The sequence below is a fragment of the Cinclus cinclus genome, chromosome 28 (genome assembly GCF_963662255.1).
Source record: "Cinclus cinclus chromosome 28, bCinCin1.1, whole genome shotgun sequence".
NCBI classification, from domain to species: domain Eukaryota; kingdom Metazoa; phylum Chordata; class Aves; order Passeriformes; family Cinclidae; genus Cinclus; species Cinclus cinclus.
This window is the reverse complement of record NC_085073.1, coordinates 6,536,990-6,554,074: the sequence shown is the minus strand read 5'-3', so window position 1 is coordinate 6,554,074 and position 17,085 is coordinate 6,536,990. Positions and strand designations below refer to the sequence as shown.

General features: G+C 58.8%; 1 protein-coding gene across 1 annotated transcript; it reads right to left on the bottom strand.

Moving 5' to 3' along the window:
- Window positions 1–4,677: 4,677 nt before the first annotated feature.
- Window positions 4,678–17,058, bottom strand: ANO8 (anoctamin 8). The gene is made up of 18 exons (XM_062510188.1): window positions 16,971–17,058; window positions 14,334–14,444; window positions 13,238–13,370; window positions 13,019–13,157; window positions 12,398–12,494; window positions 11,902–12,018; window positions 11,553–11,680; window positions 10,614–10,775; window positions 9,888–10,040; window positions 9,408–9,534; window positions 9,265–9,320; window positions 8,737–8,811; window positions 8,384–8,527; window positions 7,374–8,027; window positions 6,582–6,773; window positions 6,370–6,501; window positions 5,734–5,844; window positions 4,678–5,340 (listed from the first exon to the last, which is right to left on the bottom strand). Exons 1-18 carry the CDS (start codon window positions 17,056–17,058, stop codon window positions 4,678–4,680), a joined length of 3,282 nt encoding a protein of 1,093 aa, XP_062366172.1.
- Window positions 17,059–17,085: the final 27 nt, after the last annotated feature.

The following is a 17,085-nucleotide window of genomic DNA, read 5'->3' as shown; positions in this document are numbered from 1 at the left end:
CCTCTCCGAGGGATCACTCGGAATTCCAAAGGGACGGGACCGGGAGCGGCTCCAGATTTGGATTTGGGAGAAATCCCAGCTGGAATTTGGGAATTTGGGATGGAAGAATCCAGGATGGAATTTGGGAATTTGGGATGGAATCATCCAGGATGGAATTTGGGATGGAATTCCAGGAATTTGGAGCAAATCCAGCGCTCCCAAAATCTTCAGGATTGGAGACAATTCCCAGCTGCTTTTCCAGGACCATCCAGAAGTTTGGGATTCATGGAAAACCCCGGGGAAAAGCCAGGAAAGGACAAAGTGATCCCAAAAAATTCCAGCTGCTTTTCCACGAGGATCCAATTCCCACAGAAATCCTGGAATTCGGAGCCGTTTTCCCTCCCCTTCTGCTGTGAAATCCGTGGATTTTTCCAGGAGATTCCCAAAAAAAAAAAACCCAAAAAATCCAAGCTCTGACTCTCGGAGGATTCCTGCCCACTCATTTTTCCCAGAAAATCCTGGATCCATCCTTGGAATTCCAGGCTGGGAAAGGCCAAAATTCTGGCGGCGTTGGAAGCGGAACCCGGGGAAGAGCAGCTCCCGTCGGAACTCCCAGAATTTGGGACTGGAATTCTATCCAGAACTTTGGCTCTGCCTGCGTTTTCCCCAATTTTATTTTTGTTTATTTGTTTTTTGGTTTTTTTTTTTTTTAATGGATGCAACTTTGGAATTCCTGGAATGGGGTGGGGGAGAGGTGGGGGGAGGGGGGAGGAAAAGCGGAATTCCCGGGATTTTTTTGTTTGTTTGTTTGGGTTTTTTAGTTTGTTTTTGTTTTTTGATTTTTTTTGGGATGGGATTTCCAGCTGGAAAACTCCGGGAAGAGCCGGATTTGAGGAATCCTTGGAAGGAATTCCGGGATTCCAGGAAAGGAGGGCGGATCCCGGAATTCCAGAGGCTCGGGAATGTTGTTCCATTAAAGTGTTGGCACTTCCTGGTGCAAAATTCCAGCTTTTCTTCCCCTTTGGGGAAAAAGGGGGATGGGAACTTTGGGAATGAGGATTGATCCTGAGAAAAATGGGATTTGGGAATTCTGGGGTTGAGGGAAATTTGGTAATGGCCGGAGCTGGGACAGGAACAGGAGGGGGTTGGGAGCACCGGGATGTCCGGAGCCATCCCTGGATTGATTTGGGATTTGGGATCCCTAGATCTGGGATTCTCCTCCATGGATTTCTCTGGGATCCCTGGATTTGGGCTTCTCCATGGATTTCTTTGGGATCCTTCTTTCCTTTTCCCATCCCTGGATTTGGGATCCCTTCCCCCCTCCTCCTCCTCCAGCTCATTCCCAACTTTTCCCAGAATTCCCAGAGCTCTGCCTCCCATCTTCCCCCATCCTTGATCCCATCCCAGAAAATTCCCAGAAAAATCCCCTCCTGTGACTTCCTGGTGCCTTCCAACATGGAATTCCCTAAATCCACCAAATCCTGTGCTTTTTCCACTTTTTTTTTTTTTGTTTTTTTGCCTCTTCCTCCTCATCCCAGAAGTTTCTGTGTGCCCAAATCCCGGGATTCTGCTCCCAAACGCCCCCAGGGCTTGGAATTCTCAGAATTCCTGGAATTCCTGAGCTCATCCCGAGCTAAATCCTGAATTTTTTGGGGAATTTTCCACCCAATTTTGGTAATTCCCAAATCCTGGGAATCTCCAGCATTCCCAACTCCAGGATTTCCCCTTCAAATCCTTCATTTCCACCCAAAATCTGGGATCAGAGAGCTGGAAAAAATTGGGATTTATCCCAAAATTTCTGAAAAAATCCCATAAAGAGTTCCCAGAATCCTGTGAGTATCCCAGATATCCACTGAATAATTTTATTTTGGGGGAAATTTCTTGTTCAAAATCTTTTCATTTTTCCCCCAAAATCTTGGATTGTGAAGCTGGAAAAAGCCTGGAATTTCCCCAAATCCAGCAAAAAAATTCCTGATTTCCATCGGAATTCTTTTTCTGAGAATTTTAATCCAACAATTCCACATTTTTATAAATAATAATTTGATGGCATTTCTAGGATTTAATCAGATTTTTCCATCCTTTCCTCCTGGGAATATTTGGAATCCTGTTTTCCAGAGGTTGGGAATGCTGCTCCGGCTCCTGCTGCCTAATTAGAATATTTAAATATGCAAATGAGATGCAAATGAGCTGTTGAAATAAATTTCTTTTTTATTGCGGCTTTTACAAAAATAAATTAAAAAGAAATAAATTAAATCCTCCTCCCCCCCTTTCCTTCCTTTCCCGGAATTCCCACGGAATTCTCATTCCAAGAGGAAAAAAAAAAGTCAAAGGAAAAACCATTCCGGAATTTTTCCCTCCTCCAAAATTCCAGGGATTTTTGTTGTTGTTGTTGTTGGGTTGGTTTTTGGTTTTTTTTTTTTTGGGAGGGGGAGGGGGGGAAGGGATGAAAATTCCCTGGATTTGGGGCTTTTCCCTCTGGGAATTCCAGGAATTCTCTGCTCTGGAGGGAAATGGGATTGAAGCCATTCCTGGGAAATCCAGCGGGGTTTTTTTGGGATGGGCAGAGTTGGAAAATCCCGTGGAATGAGTGAGGAATTCCCAACTTTCCCAGAGCTCCTGGAATTCCCAACTTTCCCAGAGCTCCCTTTTCCCAGGATTTGCCCCAAGATTTCTCTGGGATCTTCCAGGCCGAGGGGGGGGGGGGGGATTTGGGATCCTGGATCCAAATTCCAAAATTTTCATCCTGAATTCCCAAATCTTCATCCCCAAATTCCTGCCTCAAATTCCCAAATCTTCATCCCCAGATTCCCAAATCTCCATCCCAAATTCCAAATCTCTGTCCCTGAATTCCAAAATCTCTGCCTCACATTCCCAAATTTTCATCCAAAATTTCCAAATCTCTGTCCCCAATTGCAAAATCTCCCTCCGAAATTCCCAAACTCCATCCCAAATTCCTGTCTTGAATTCCCAAATCTTCATCCCCAATCCCAGATCTCTGCCTCAAATTCCCAAATCTCCGTCCCCAAATTCCTCGCTCAGATTCCCAAATTTCCATCCCCAATTCCCGAATTTCCCTTCCCAAATTCCCAAATCTCCTTCCCCGATCCCACCTGGATTTTTCCCAGCCCGGAACCTTTCCCTTGGGAATTCTGATTTTTTTTTTTTTCCTGCCCTTATTGCTCAGGAAAATGGCTTCGATTTGGGAATCCTGCTTCCCCCACAAAAAAAAAAAAAAAAAAAAAAAAAAAAAATTGAAAAAAAAATTTCACGGATTCTTCAAAATCCCATGGATTCTTCGGAAGAGGAGGGGAGAAAAAAAAATCCCTAAAAAAATTCCAACCTGACTTTTGGGAAGAGGGGACAGGGAGGGGATCCCTTCCCCTTTTCCCAGTTTTTTTTTCCCCTCTTTTCCCAGATTTTCCCCCCCCTTGGGAATGGATGTCCCCAAGTGCCACCAACCCCGCGAAAGCGAAGCAGGGAAAGGAGGGAGTGAAATTCCCAGCGTGGATCCCGCTGGAAAAACCAATCCAGGAATTCCAGGGAATCCAGGGAATCCAGGAATTCCTTCCTGCGGCAGCAGCGAAGCGGCTCCCACCCCCTCCCAAATTGTCCCTCCCCGTGTCCCCTCCTTGTCCCGCCCTTTATTGCGACAGAATTCCAGGGAATTCGGAGCTGCATGGAGCCGGGAATTTTCCCCCGTTGGGATTTGGGATTTTTTTTTTTTTTTTTTTTTTTTGGGGATGGGGAGAAGCGGCACCGGCGGCGGGATTTGGGATTGGGATTTAGTGCAAGAAACGCTGCCCCCATGCACGGCATTCCCGGCTGGAAAATTCCTTGGGAAGGATGTCCGGGATTTGACATCCGGGATTTGGGATCGGGAGGAACAGGGTTTGAGGCACGGCTGAATCGGGCTCGTCCCGGGAATTTCAGGAATTCCGGGAATTCCAGGAGCGGGGATGTGGCTGCGGGCGCCCCCGAAGGATCCAAAGGCGTCTCTGGGATAAACCGGGAATGTGGGAAAGTTTGGGATGTTCCAAAAAAACCGGGATAAATCCCAGCCGTGCCCATGGAAACCGGGATGTTCCAGCCAGACCAGGAGCATGGAAGAATTTTGGGATGCTCGAGCCAAACCGGGATAACTCCAACCCGTTCCCATGGAAACCCGGATGTTCCGAAAAAAACCGGGATCATTCCTCCCGGTGAGCCTGGAAAAATTCGGGATGCTCCAGTCCCGGTACTGGGATTTCTCCGGGATATCTCTCTCCATGTTCCCGGTACCGGGATTTCTCCGCTCTCAAGCCTCCCCCGCTGTCCCCCCGGGTCGGTGACGGCGGCGGCTCCGACCGGGGGGATCCGGGGGGACAAAGACCCGGGGACCGGGGGGACACGGGGGGACACAGCCCGGGGGACACGGGGGGACACAGCACAGAGCACCGGAGCGGAGCGCGGCGCTGGAAGCCCCCGGGCCCGGGCTGGCCCCGCGGGCGAGCGGTGGCGAGAGGCTCCCGACGGCCACGGCCACGCGCAGCAGGGAGCGAGCGGCTCCCGGAACCACCGGAGCCCCGGTCAGAACCGGGCACCGCCGCCTTCCTCCTCCTCTTCCTCCTCCCGCTTCTCCGGCTCCCCGTGCTCCCGGATCCCCGGGCAGAGCCGGGCACCGCCGCTCTCCCGGTTCCTCCCGAACCCCCGGATCCCCGGTCAGAGCCGGGCACCGCCGCCTTCCTCCTCCTGCCGGTTCTCCGCTTCCTCCCGCGACCCTTCCTCGTTGAGATGCGACTTCCCCGTCCCCGCGTCCACCGAGGGCCCCGCCCGGGGCTGCGGGGACGCGCTGGCAGCTCCCCCGTTAGCCCCGAGCCCTTCGGACTTGCCGAAATTAAAGAGCTTGCCGGGGTTGAAGGGCTTGGTGGGCGACTGCACCTTCTCGGTGCTCGCGTCCCGCTTAGTCTCGGGCGATTTGAGGAATTTGAAGCTCAAGAATCCCGGCAATTTGTTCTCGCTGCCCGTGGGCGATTGAGGCGACCTGGCGGTGGCGGTGCCACCCGCGGCGGTGCCACCGGACAGAAACTTGCCCTGCAGGGGGATGATCTGCTTCAGCTTCATCACGTTGTTGGTAGCCAGGAGCGAGCTCGGCCGCTTGGGTTTGTCCGATCCGTGCGAGGAGGAAGCTCCGGAGCTTTTCCCTTTGGCCTGGCTCTTGTCGTGTGCCGGGTCCTGCCCGGTGGCCTCGGTTTTGGTGGCCTCGTCGCGGCCGGTGTCGCGTTCCCGGCGCGCCTGCAGCTCCGCGTGGCGCTGCCGCTCCTCCTCCTCGCGTTTGCGGCGCTGCTGCTGCTGGAAATGGTGCTGGGCCTGCCGTTCGTGCTTCTGGGGACAGCGAAGGGGACATCGAGGGGACACCGGGCATGGGGACACAGCCGGGGGGCATCGGCATGGGGACAGCAAAGGGGACATCACACTGGGCATGGGGACACATCCAGGGCACATTGAGGGGTCACCGAGCATGGGGACACATCCAGGGGACACCAGGCATGGGGGACAGCCCAGGGTGGCCAGTGGCCATGGGGACACTTTGGGGACACTTTGGGGACACTTCAGGGCACTCACTGACCCTGGGGACACTTTGGGGACATCTTGGGGAGCCCAGTGATCCCAGGACACTCTGGGGACACCTCGGGGCACTCACTGACTCTGGGGACACTTTGGGGAGCCCAGCAGCCTTTGGGGACATCTTGGGGACACCACTCTGGCAGGACCCACCTTGAAAGCCTCGCGGCGCTGGTATTCCAGCTTGGCCATCTCCTCGGCCACCCAGGCGGGGATGTCAGGGATGGCCACCTGGATCACGTACTTGAGGAGCAGCACGAAGTGCTGGGGACACCACGGGGACACGGGGACCCACCTGAGTGTTCCCAGAGTGCCCCAAATCCCAAAATTCAGCCCCAAACCCAGCCCAAAATATGGCACTTCCACCCTGAAATCTGCCTCTTCTATCACGGAGTCCAGCACAAAATCCCAAAATCCAGCCCTTCCATCCCAAAATTCAGTTCAAAATCCCAAAACCAGGGATGGGAGTGTCCAGGAAATCAAACGTTCAAGGATTTGAGTGTCCAGAGATTTGGGTGTCCAGGGAATTGAGTGTCCAAGGAATTGAGTGTCCAGGCTGCCCAGCCACCTCAACCCCCTCGCCCATCCTCACCATCCCCACCATTCCCACCATTCCCACCATTCCCGCCATCCCCATCATCTCCACCATCCCCATCATCTCCACCATCCCCACCATTCCCCTCTCATCACCCGCCCCGAGCCGGACATCCACAACCACAGCCAAAATCTGAGATCCCAACTCCTGCAGCCCCCAAACCCCTCAGTGACCCCAGGGCCACCACCCCGTACCTCCAGCACCACCACGGACACGATGGCTCCCTCGGGGCTGAGCCACGGGAAGAGCCTCTGGAGCTGGCCACACTGGGCAATCAGGTAACAGTTGACCACGATGGCCAGCACACCCATGGCCTCCATCACCTTCTGCAGGAGCATAAATCTCTCTTCTGTCAGAGCCACCCGATATCCCCAAGGTGTCCCCAAGGTGTCCCCAAGGTGCCCACCTGCCACTGGCCGATGCTCTGGACTCTCTGGCCGAAGGGTCTCTGCAGTCCCGTGCAGAGTTTGAAGGCGTCGCTGCGGATCTCGATGATGTTGTTGACCAGGGCGCACATGGCGGCCAGCGGGAAGGCCGAGGAGAAGAGCACCACGTAGCCAAACTGGATGAACATCTCCTGGTAGTCCTGGAAGGTGTCCTGAGGGGACAAGAGTGGTGTGGATGGGGCCAGGGAGAGTTCTAGGGAGGATCTTGGTGGTCATGGGGACACCTCGGGGAGGCCACCAGGTCCAGGGACATTTTGGGGAGCCCATCAGATACCTTGGGGATCCTTGTGGTCATGGGGACACCTCAGGGAGGCCACCAGGTCCAGGGACACTTTGGGGAGGCCATGGGACACCCTGGGGATCCTGGTGGCCATGAGGACACCTCAGAAAGGCCACCAGGTCCAGGGACACTTTGGGGAGGCCACCAGGTCTAGGGACACCTTGGTGATCCTGATGGCCACAGGGACACCTCAGGGAGCCCCAGGAACACCTTGGGGAGCCCAGGAGGTCCAGGGACACTTTGAGGAGGCCACTGGCCATGAGGACACCTCAGGGAGCCCATGGGACACCTTGGGGATCCTGATGGCCATGGGGATACCTCAAGAAGGCCACCAGGTCCAGGAACATTTTGGGAAGGCCACCAGCCACGGGGACACCTTGGGGAGCCCCAGGAACACCTTGGGGAGCCCAGCAGGTCCTGGGACAAGGGGACAAGGAGGACAAAGGAACAAAGGGGACAAAGGCCACCCCACCTCGTACTTCTTCATGCAGCTCTCCACCTCTGCCTGCGTCAGCTGCGTGGAGAAATCCTCCTCGGGGGGGTCAATCCACGAGGCGCGGTCGCGCTTCCTCCCTTCCTCCTCTCCCTCCTCGTCCTCCCTCCTCCTCCTCCTCGCCAGCACCGCCGGCTCCGCCGCCCTGCCGGGGCTCCCGGGCTGCCCTTCGGCCTCCTCCTCCTCCTCCTCGCACAGCTCGAACACGGCCGCGGGGTCCATGCCTTTCTCCACCATGGTGGGGCTACCCTCCTCCAGGAAGGGCTCGTCCTCGGGGCCAGCGGGCTCCGCTCGCCGCTCGCCACGCTCGATGAAGCTCACCTTCTTCAGCTTCAGCCCGCAGTCCAGCGAGCTCTCCTCCTCCGAGTCCGAACCGCGCCGCTCTTCCTCCTCCTCCTCCTCTTCCTCCGGCACCCCGCACCCCCCGTTCAGACATTTCTTCTCGCCTCGTGGCCCCTCCGGAGGTGGCTGCGGGGGTCGCCGAGGGGCGAGCAGGCAGAGCAGGGTGTGGGCGAGCTGGCGGAGGTTGCGCAGGGTGAGGTCGCCACGGCGGAGGCGCCGGTACAGGTGAGGCTGCGACACCTCCCGCACGTTCTGCAGGAACTGCCGCGTGATCAGCAGCGTGGCCAGCATCTGGTGGGGACACAGTGGCCACGGTGTCACCTCTCACCCGCTCGGGGATGGTGGGGGACAAGGGGGTGTAGGGTTTCTGTAGGGTTTCTGTTCCCCCCATGGTGTCCCTGCTCCTCCTGTGGTGTCCTCGTCATGTCCCCGTTCTTCTTGTGTTGTCCCCACTTCTCCTTTGATGTCCCTGTTCCTCTTGGGATGTCCCTGCTCCTGTCCCATGTCCCCACGACCTTGGGTACCCAGGGGAGTTGGAGACACCAATGTCCCCTGAGTGCCCCCATGACCAAGGGGGTTTTGGGGACACCTCTGTCCCCTGTCTGTCCCCTCCCCCGGGTTCCCAGCCTGTCCCTCCCCGCTCCTACTTTGGATACTCCCAGTGTCCAGCAAAAGCTCAGGAGGCGCCTGAGGAAGATGAGGGACAGGTGGAGGTGGAGGAAGATGGAGGGGAGCAGAGCCTCCCGGAGCTGCCGCGCGAGGCTCTGGGACAGGGACAGGATGAGCAGGAGCTGTGGAAGGGACACAAAAGGGACACGACGGCGACACCAACACAGTGACACAGAGACACGGCCGTGAGCTGCGCTGGCACCGCCACACCGTGGTGGGGACACACACGGGGACACCCAGAGGGACACTGTGGTGGTGGAGAGGGGGGTGAAGGAGCATTGAGGACACTTTGGGGACATCTGTCCACCCCCTCCTGGCAGGGTGTCCTCACCTCCTTGAGCCGCTCCATGTCCTTGAGGTAGAATCCGATGTAGAAAAGGCTCAGGTAGGAATTGACGAACTGGAACTGGTGGTGACACCGGGGGGTGGCACCTCGGGCACCTCGGTGTCCCATCAAGGGTAGGAGGAACCTTACGGTTCCCTCTGTGTCCCCTTGGTGACATTGCCAGCCTTATCTGTCACCTCTGCAGCTGCCAGGAGCCCTCTGTCCCCTCTGTCCCCTCACCAAGAGCTGCCAGGACCACTCCAGTCCCTCCCAGTCCCTCCAGTCCCTGATCCTGGATGCCTCCAGTCCCCCAGTGTCCCCAATGTCCCCATGTCCCCACACCCCCGTGTCCCCATGTCCCCTCACCAGGACAATTTTGATGATGAGGTGTCCCCATGTCCCCACATCCCCTCTTCCATGTCCCCTGTCCCCATGTCCCCATGTCCCCTGTTCCATGTCCCATGTCCCCATGTCCCCATTTCCCCTGTCCCCATGTCCCCATTTCCCCTGTCCCCATGTCCCCTGTCCCCTCACCAGGACGATCTTGATGATGAGGTGTTTCTCGTAGGCGCTCTGCAGTCGATAATTCTCTGTAGGGCACAGGCAGGGTCAGGGAGGCTCGGGGGGGGGGGGGGGGGGGGGGCGGTCCCAGGGCCACCCCAGGGTCCCCAACACACCCATGTCATTGAGCCACAAGGCCACTTTCTTGTAGAGCTCGTCACAGGCAGTGACAATGACAGCCAGGATGATTTTGGGCAGGAAGCGGAGGATGCGCGGCAGCTCCTGGACACTCAGAACAAATTCCTGTGAGGACAGGGACAGGGACAGGAACAGGGACAGGGACAGGGGAAAAGGGACAGAGACAGGGGACAGGGGACAGGACAGAGATGGGGATAGGGACAGAGATAAGGGACAGGATCAGGATCAGGATCGGGATCAGGATCAGGGAAAGGAACAGGATCAGGGAGAGAATCAGGGCCAGGAACAGAATCAAGAACAGGAGCAGGAGCAGTGCCACTGTCCCTGTCCCAGTCCCTGTCCCCGTCCCCGTCCCCGTCCCTGTCCCTGTCCCTGTCCCCATCCCCATCCCTGTCCTTGTCCCCGTCCCTGTCCCTGTCCCTTTCCCTGTCCCTGTCCCTGCTGGCCCAGGGTCTCACCTGGAGCTGGAAGCAGCCGAGCATGAGGAGGAAGACGAGGGCGAGGCAGGCGAGGCACACGGGGAGGCTGACGAGGCTCTGGAACAAGAGCCGCTTCCAGGGCGGGTAATAAAACTCCTCGGTGCTGGTCACGGGGCTGATCCGCTTCATGCCCTGGGATTGGGGTGGCACAGACAGCTGGGACCCCACAATCGGTCCCTGAGACCCCACAGTCCCTGCAATCTCCCTCTGACCCCACGGTCCCTGAAATTCCCTGTGACCCCACAATTCCTGAAATTTCCTGTGACCCCACAGTCCCTGAAATCCCCCCTGTGAACCCAGGGCTGGTGTCTGAACCCCCCTCGGGATGGGATCTCACAGATCTGAGAACCTTCCCAAGGGATGGAGCCCCCCCAAAAGGAATGGGATCCCCCAAAATGGATGGGATATTTCCCAAGGAATCAGATCCCCCAAAGGGATGGGATTGACCAAAAGGGATGGGATCCCCCCAAAAAGGATGGGACCCCACATTCTCATATCCCATCCTCAAGGAATAGGATCCCTGAGATGGGATGGGACCCTCCTCAAGGAATGGGATCCCCCAGTGAATGGGATCCCCCAAAAGGAATGGGATCCCCCAATGGATGGGACACTTCCCAAGGGATGGGATCCCCCAAAGAACGTGACCCTTCCCAAGGGACGAGATCCCCCCCGAGGGCTGGGACCCCCTTCCCTCAGGGCTCAGACCCGGAATTGGGGTCGGGGTTCCTCGATGGACTCGGCGGGCGTGTCCAGTGTCCCCCACTTGTAGGCGAACTCGGCTCCGCGGCGTTTCCACTCCTCGAGGAACAGCGTGGCCCAGACGACGTTGAAGATGGCAAAGACCACGCAGGAGATGTCCTGGCTGGTCTGGGGGACAGATGGCACCAACTGCACCGGGGTTGGTCCCCTCCCGGCCCTGACATCCCCCAAATGCAGCTCTGTAGGGGTGGGAATTCCATCGCCCAGCACAGCGGGAATGGCAGGGAAGGGGGATTGAGGGAGAAGTTGGAGGAAGAGGGAGGGAATCCTTCATGGGAGGAAGGGGAAAAGGAAGGGTGGGGAATCCTGAAGAAAACATCAAGGAGGGGTGGGAAATTCCAAGGAAGAAAGGAAACCCCATAAGGAGAGATGGGAAATCCCAAGGAAAACATCAAGGAAGGATGGGAAATCTCAAGGAAGAAAGGAAACCCCATAAAGGGAGATGGGAAATTCCAAGGAAGAAAGGAAACCCCTCAAGGGGGATGGAAAATCCCAAGGGGGGACGGAAACCCCAAAAAAGTCCAGAAACCCCAAGAAGGAATGGAAACCTTCAAGAAAATTTGGGAACCCTCCAGGAAGTTTGGAAACCCCAGGAAGGGATGGAAACCCCAAGAAGGGATAAAAATCCTCCAGGAAGTTTGGGAACCCTCCAGAAAGGCTGGGAACCCCAAGAAGGGACAGAACCCCTTAAAGGAGTTTGGAAACCCCAAGAAAGGATGGAAACCCCAAAAAGGGATAAAAAACATCCCAGAAGTTTGGGAACCCTTGAAGGAGTTTGGAAACCCCAAGAAGAGAGGGAAACCCCAAAAAGGGCTGGAAACCCCAAGAAGGGCTGGACCCCCTGCAGGAAGTTTGGGGACCCCCCGTGCCCCCTGGAGGCCTCACCTGGTCGCTGTCGGTGAAGGTGTAGAGGATGGAGCCGAACACGGCTGGGTACACCATGGCCGAGGTGTAGAAACCCAGCCAGGCAAAGTACATGGCGATCTTCACCCCAAAATAGTCACAGATGTCATCTGGGTGGGCACAGGGGTGTCAGTGGGGCCAGGACCCCAAAAAACCTCACCGGGGCCAACATAAACCATCTGGGATCCCAAAAACCCCACCACGGTCATCACAAATCTCAGCAAGGAGCTGGGACCCCAAAAACCCTGTTGGGGTGACCCCAAACCCTCTGGGTTCCCCAAAACTGCCCCGGGGTGACCCCAAATTTCCCCGTGGTGACCCCAGATCTCACCGAGGGGCTGCGCCTCGCACACCGCCTGCACCCAGGACTTCATGAGGCGCTTTAGGATCCTCTGCTCGTGCAGCGGGAAGAGCTGCTGGATGACACCCCGAGCTGCCAGCTCCGGGACTGGCACCGGGGACACGGCTCAGGGACAGGACAGGGGTCAGGGAACCCCAGTGCCACTCCATGGGGACAGGGACATGGGGACAGGGGTCAGGGAACCCCAGTGCCACTCCATGGGGACAGGGACATGGGGACAGGGGTCAGGGACATGGGGACAGGGGTCAGGGAACCCCAGTGCCACCCCATGGGGACAGGGACATGGGGACAGGGGTCAGGGACACAGCTCAGGGATGGGGACATGGGTCAGGGAACACCGCTGCCACCCCATGGGGACAGGGACATGGACAGTGGGGACAGGACATGTGGGAGCTCTGTGCCCGTCACGATCCCACAATGGCAGTGCCACCAGGTGTCATGGCAGGGCCACCAGTGCCACACTCACTGATGGGCTGTCCCTCCAGGAAGTGGATGTTGTGCAGGGACTCTCCCTGCTTGGCCCGCAGGTTCTCCAGCCAGTACCGGATGATGTTCTGCCGCTCCTGGGGGCACAGCCCGGCTTGTCCCTGTCCCCTCCTGTCCCCTCCTGTCCCCTCCTGTCCCCAGCGCCGGGAGTGGCTCGATCCTCACCCAGACTCCCCATAACCCCATATCCTGTACCCTATATCCCTGTATCCCATATTTCCACATCCCCATATCCCTGTACCCCACACCCCACATCTCATATCCCATGTCCTATATCCCACACCCCGTACCATACATCCCATACCTCATATCCATACTCCATATCATACACGGAGTATTCCATATATCCACCACACCCCACACCTCGTGTCCCACATGCTATATCCCATATCTCATACCCCCACATCCCCATATTCCCACATGCCATACCCCTCACCCCAAAGCCCAAACCCCATATCCATACCCACACCCCACACCCCACACCCCATACCTGTCCTCACACCCCGTACCCCATATTTGTCCCCCACACCCCATACCTGTCCCCCACACCCCATACCTGTCCCCCACACCCCATAACCGTCCCCCACACCCCGTACCCCACCTGGGAGCTGAAGAAGCCCAGCTCGTTCTCGATGTTCTCGTAGATGTAATCCTCCTCGCACGAGAAGCTCCGCATGCCGCCCCCAAACTCTGCCTTCACCGGCTTCCGCAGCCCGATCTCATCTGCCCCACGCAGCAAACTGCAGCCACAGCAGTGGGGATACGTTGGGGATGGGCTGGGGACACTCTGGGACACTCTGGGGACACTCTGGGGACGCACCTCTCGTAGGTGGCGGTGACGAAGAAGGCGTAGGCGCGCGTGTGCTTGTGGTGCCGCACCTGCACGATGAGCTCGGGGATGCCCAGGCGGATGTGGTTCAGCAGCCACAGCAGCGTGTGGTCATCTGTGCTGTCTGCGGGGCGGGCAGCGGGGTCTGCGTCCTCATCCCCGGGTGCTTGTCCCGCTCCTCATCCATCCCCGTGTCCCTTATCCCAGTCCTCATCCATCCCCGTGTCCCTTATCCCACTCCTCATCCATCCCCGTGTCCCTTATCCCACTCCCCATCCATCCCCGTGTCCCTTATCCCACTCCCCATCCATCCCCGTGTCCCTTATCCCGTTATTTGTCCCTTATCCCACTCCCCATCCATCCCCGTGTCCTTTATCCCGTTATGTGTCACTTGTCCTGGTCCTCGTCCATCCCTGGGTCCCTCATTCCAGGCCCTGTCCCTTTCCCACATCCCATCCCTCCTCACATCTCTCATTCTTCCCAACATCCCACATCCCTCCCAACATCCCCCATCCCCCACTGCCACCTCCCGGGCTCTCCCCACCATCCCCACCCCTTCCTGCCCCAGATATCCCAGATTTTCCTGGGAACTTCCCATCCCATTTTCCCATTATCCCATCCCATGCCAATCTTCCAGGGCACATCCCAATCTCGATTTTCCCATTCACATCCCATCCCAATTCTGGTTTTCCCAGTCACATTCCAATCCTGGATTTCCCCGTCACATCCTGATCCTGGTTTTCCCCATCCCAATCCCCATTTTCCCCATCCCAATCCCGGTTTCCCTGGTCACAACCCCTCCCAATCCCGGTTTTCCCCATCCCATCCCATCCCATCCCATCCCAATCCCGACTTTCCAAATTTTCCCCATCCCCTCCCGGTCCCAGTTTTCCCAGTCACATCCCAATCCCGATTTTCTCAGTCACACCCCTCCCGACCCCAGTTTTCCCGGGCCCATCCTGGTCCCGGTTTTCCCCATCCCATCCTGATCCCAGTTTTCCCAGTTACATCCCATCTCAATCCCGGTTTTCCCATCTCGATCCCAGTTTCCCCATCCCGATCCCGGTTTTCCCGATCCCATTCCTACCCGGGAAGGTCATGAGCACATCGCAGTTCTCCGTGGGCACCGTTTTCATCCAGGCCTTGTGGGACATGATGTAGCGCCCGGCCTGGAGCAGCCGCTTCCCGAAGAGTTTATCTGCCGGGGAGAGGCCGGGAAAGGATGAAAATCCCGAGGAAGCGAATCCCAAAGCTCCCAGGAATCTCGGGATGGGTGCGGGACACGTCCCCGCTTGTCCCCAACCCGGTCATGGCACAGGTCACAGCGGTGCCACCGCCCTGGCATCGGATTTCTCCTGCGGCAATTCCCAAAAATCAGCCCCGACAGCTGCGGGAGCCGTGCTGGCACCCCAAAGGTTACCGAATGTCACCGGGATGTCCCCTCGGAGTGTCCCCAGAGCCTCTCACCTCCTCTCTCTGCCCCTCGGGCTCCGAGGGATGGAAAACCGCAGGAAAAACACGAATAAGGGAAAAAAAAAAAAATTCAACCGGTCTCCATGGAAACCCAGCGAGGCCCCGCGCCGCCGCACGGAAATGGGATGGGGACATGGGGACAGTCCCCAAAGCCACCCCCCGAGAGGGTGGCAGCGAGGGGACAGCGCCGATGTCCCGCTCTGGGGTGGCCGCACCGCTGGGACGCGTTGTCCCCATCGCGGGGAGGGTGGGGGACAAGGGGCATCCCAAAAAAATACAGCCAGGATTGGGAGGGATGGAGGGACGGGGGTCCCTCCATGGCGCGGGGACCCCACGTTTGTCGCGGTGTCCCCTCCTGCCTCAGGGTCGCCTCCTCGGCCGCGGATGTCGCCGGGCGCTCCAGGGCTGGGAAGGGCTCGGGGTGCCGGAACCTCCCGGGAAAACAGGAAATTCCAGAGCTGCTCGCGCCAGGGAATGCACCCCAAATCCCGGGGAGCTGCCGGAATCTCTGCTGAGACCCCACAAACCCCGCGGCGCCCTGAAAGGCTGCGCTGTCCCCGAGACGTGGGTGGCACTTTGGGGACAAGGCCAGGATGCCACCCCCGCTGTGGCACCGGCCCGGCAGGAGGGGCACGGCCAGGTCCTGCCCTGGGGTAATGGGATAAGGGGGTGTGGGGTGATGGGGTGTGGGGTGATGGGGTGTGGAGTAATGGGGTGTCAGGGTGTTGGGTAATGGGGTAATGGGGTGTTGGGGTAATGGGGTGTGGGGTAATGGGGTGTCAGAGTGTTGGGGTCTCGGGGTACTGGGGTGTCAGGGTGTGGGGTAAGGGGGTGCAAGAGTGTTGGAGTAGCAAGGTGCAGAGGTGTTGAGGTTTAGGGGTGCTCGGGTGTTGTGGTGCCAGGGTGTCAGTGTTTTTATTGTGCCAGGCCGTTGGGATATCAGGCTTTGGGGCTAGCAGGGTGCCGGTGTTTTTAGAGTGCCAAGGTTTAGGGTGCTGATGTTTTAGGGTGCCGGTGTTTTAGGGTGCCGGTGTTTTAGGGTGCCAGGCCATTGGGATATCACGCTGCAGATCTCCCAGGCTGCCCGGTGGGCACACGCCTCCCTGCCCGGGCAGCCGGGTGACGCCGGCGGGCTGAGCTCACCCACACCCTGCATTATTTATGTCCTGCCCGCAGCGGTGCCACCCGGCGCGGGTGACGGCTGCGGGGGGACGGGGACACCCGCGACTCTGCCACGCGCCTGTGCCAGCCCGGTGGGCGCAGATCCATGGGCAGGGCGGGGGGGCTTTTCCTACCCAAGGTCATGGATAAAGGGGTGACACCCCAGCACCCCCAAACTGGATGGATTTGAGGGGTGACCGCCACCCTCACACGCGTCCCCCTCAACCCCTCCCGACGGTGGCACCGCTGAAGTGACACTGAGGGCTGTGTTGGCGCGGTGTGCCACCCCCCTGGGTCCCCCCGCTTTGTCCCCGTTTGTCCCCGGCGGTGTCGCTCACCTTGGCTCCCGGGCTAAGGTCACCGGAGCTGCGGCGTGCCGGGGACCGCCACTGCCCGGGGCCCGAGCGGTGTCCCCGAGGGGCGGTGGGGGGGACACGAAGTGGGTCACCCGCAGGCAGCAGTGGCGCTCGGTGGCACAGCAGCCACCAGGCCTTGTCACCAACCCCCCCCCCCCCCACCCCCCGCCGCGGGGACCCCAATCGGGGGATGTCACCTGGCCCAGCGCCACGCGGGGGAGGGGACCCCAACGACAACGTGGGGACAACGACACAAAGGCTGCGAGCTGCGCCACCCCCGTGTCGTGCTGGGGGGGGGCGGGGGGGGGGGGGGGAAGAAACCTCCTTGCTGGGGTGGGGGTGACACGGGTAGGGGGGCGCTGGGGGTGTCACCGGTGAGCGGAGGACGCGGACCCCATCCCGGGGAGGGCTCGGAGCTGTCCGGGATTGGGGAGGGGGCGACACAAAATCTTAACAACCCCCCCCCCCCTCCAATATGAAGCGAGACCCCAACGTGGGGAGGGGGTGGGGGGAGATTCGGAGCTATCCCGGTACCGGGGGGGCGGGAATGCTCAGAGCTCCACCGGCAACCCCGACCCCCTCCCCATTCCCGGTAATCCCATGGAGCCGCATCCGCAGCGAGCCGCATCCCGGCCCCCCCACCCTTCCTCCTCCTCGTCCCTCCGGTTCTCCCCGTACCCCCCTTCCCCTTCCCCTCCGCCGCTTCCCGCAACGTCCCCCCGGTTCTCCCGTACCCAACACTCCGGTGTGGCCCGCCGGTTCCGCTCTCTCCTCCGTGACCGGGGCCCGCCGGGGCCGCTCGCCGTCCGCCGGTTCGGGCATGGTACGGAGCGCGGCGGCGGCGGCGGC

What these genes read in the sequence shown, in the direction of transcription:
- ANO8 (XM_062510188.1), bottom strand. Translation starts at nt 17,058, where the DNA reads ATGCCCGAACCGGCGGACGGCGAGCGGCCCCGGCGGGCCCCGGTCACG. An exon ending in TCGGCTGCTTCCAGCTCCAG is followed by an intron (nt 9,535 to 9,887) that starts GTGAGACCCTGG and finishes CTGTCCTCACAG; the next exon opens with GAATTTGTTCTGAGTGTCCA. An exon ending in TCATCATCAAGATCGTCCTG is followed by an intron (nt 8,812 to 9,264) that starts GTGAGGGGACAG and finishes TGTCACCACCAG; the next exon opens with TTCCAGTTCGTCAATTCCTA.